Below are 2,500 nucleotides of genomic sequence, written 5' to 3' on the forward strand. Positions count from 1 at the left end.
ATCACTAGCAGGTTTATTCAATATCTTTAGTGAACAAACTAGGGCCCATTTCTTTTCTACCAGGGACAACTGCTAAGTGAAAGTGTTCAGGCCAAAATTCCTCTTTATCTACCATATTACTTCTTCTAATGAGTGTGATTGACTTCCCTTCTCTTCCTTTAATAAAGAATGTAATCTTAATTTACCAAATAAGCCATTCGTTTCATCCAAAATCTGTAAGGCCCAAAATAGAAAGACTCAAATTTTCAAGCACGGTATCCCTCGTAACACAAAAAAAAAATAACTCCCTCATCAACAAAATGCAAATACGACCGGAAACCCATAACAATGGATGAAATAATCCATTTCACTCCATCCCTCTCCCCTTTCAGTGATAAAACCCCCTCCCACTTAGGCGTTACAGCCATAGTGATTCATACACCAACACCTCGACCCACGCAAACTGCTTTATTTTTGCCCGTTCTACACTCCTCTGACCCTTCTATTTTCATCACACGGGTGGAAATGAGCTTTTCAAATCAACTCACCATGGTGAATGATACTTTAAGGCCGAATTAGAGTGGAATAATCACGGAATCATGAGATGTACTGTTTCCTGTCACTTATCTCTGAGGTACACCCGGCATGTCCCGATGCTGACTCGGGATTCCACTTGGCGATGAAGATGCTTTTTAATAGAAATGCCAATTCCCTGTTGTGTCAAACTTATCTCTTTGTTGCCAATATATTTAGAGATTTTATAGTTTTCATGTGATATGAATATACAAGGGTAAATGCAGCTATTTTCAATCAAAAAGCGTAGAAAGTGAAATAGCTTTCGGTATCAAGTTCATCCATCCGAACAAAATTAACAATTGTTTACATGTCAATGTATTAAGACTGACTAAATCTTCTTTTGCTTATATGAATCAAACAAAAGACACACATAAAATAGATATTCAAAGCAGTGACAATTTCTATAGACAAAAGACAAAAAAGGGAAATAACGTGTTGATCAAAAATACCAAACGCTGCACATCCTCTCCCACGTTGAGCGCGAATTTTAAACACTTCATTGCAAAGTTCAGTGTGAATTGACATTTTGGACAATGAGAGTGTTTCAGACGTGCATTTTTTGGTCTGATATTATAATGACGATAAAGATAAAACTGAAAGTGAGGGAAGCATAATGATAATCAATTTACATTATAATTATTTTCATTATACATTATTAAAGACATAATAATGACGTCTATTTTTTTCCTTCTTCTCTTCCTCCCTTTTCTCGTCTTTCATTATCATTATCAGCATTATTACATTTATTATCATTATTATCATCATTGTTATTATTTTATTATTATTATTATTATTATTATTATTATTATTATTATTATTATTATTATTATTATTATTATTATCATTATTATTATTATTATTATTATTATTATTATTATTATTATTATTATTATTATTATTATTATTATTATTATTATTATTATTATTATTATTATTATTATTATTATTATTATTATTATTATTATATTATTATTATTATTATTATATTATTTATTTATTATTATTATCATTATTATACTATCATCATCATTACTATTACAATTATTATTATTGTTATTATTATTATTATTATTATTATTATTATTATTATATATCATGAATTATTATTATTATTATTATTATCATTATTACTATTATTATCATTACTATTACTATTATTATCATTATTACTATAATAATAATAATAATAATAATAATAATAATAATAATAATAATAATAATAATTATTATTATTATTACTACTACTACTACTACTACTACTACTACTACTACTACTACTACTACTACTACTACTATTATTATCATTATTATTATCATTATTATTATTATTATTTTATCATTATTATTATTATTATTATTATTATTATTATTATTATTATTATTATTATTATTATTAGTAGTAGTAGTAGTAGTAGTAGTAGTAATATCATCATCATCATTATTATCATTATTGTTATTAATGATATTATCATTATGATAAAAACATTATTATTATTATCATCATCTTCATTATCATTATTATTATCTTTGTAATTATTATTATTGTTATATTTTATCATCATCATTATTATTATTGATACTAGTATCTGTATTATTATTATTATTATTATTATTATCATTATCATTATTATCATTACTACTAATACTTTTATTGTTATTGCTATTACTATCAATATCATTATTATCATTTTATGATGATTAGCATTAGTATGATGATTCATCATTTTCATAACTGTTATTATTGAAATATTATTATCCCTATGTATTGCTATTGCTTTTGTTAGTATCATCATCGTTATTATACTACTTATCACTATCATCATCATCAAATGACATTCTTGATCCTTTTTATCATGATTTCTACTATTATTTTTCGTGTTGAAATGTGTTATTTATCCTCAGAGTCGTAGCTAGACCTTTGGGGACCCGGAAAAATTGTACCTTT

The 2,500-nt window shown here is 25.2% G+C and overlaps 1 protein-coding gene across 2 annotated transcripts in view; it reads right to left on the reverse strand.

The window, feature by feature from the left end:
- Positions 1-683, reverse strand: part of LOC119574135 (actin-related protein 2/3 complex subunit 4) — a 54,588-nt gene extending 53,905 nt beyond the window's left edge. For both annotated transcript variants that reach the window (XM_037921223.1, XM_037921231.1), the window contains exon 1: positions 528-683. In XM_037921223.1, the coding sequence (XP_037777151.1) occupies positions 528-530 (3 nt within the window). In that variant the 5' untranslated portion in view covers positions 531-683. The remainder of the gene's footprint in view (positions 1-527) is intronic.
- Positions 684-2,500: the final 1,817 nt, after the last annotated feature.

The sequence above is a fragment of the Penaeus monodon genome, chromosome 1, assembly GCF_015228065.2.
Source record: "Penaeus monodon isolate SGIC_2016 chromosome 1, NSTDA_Pmon_1, whole genome shotgun sequence".
In the NCBI taxonomy this organism is placed as follows: domain Eukaryota; kingdom Metazoa; phylum Arthropoda; class Malacostraca; order Decapoda; family Penaeidae; genus Penaeus; species Penaeus monodon.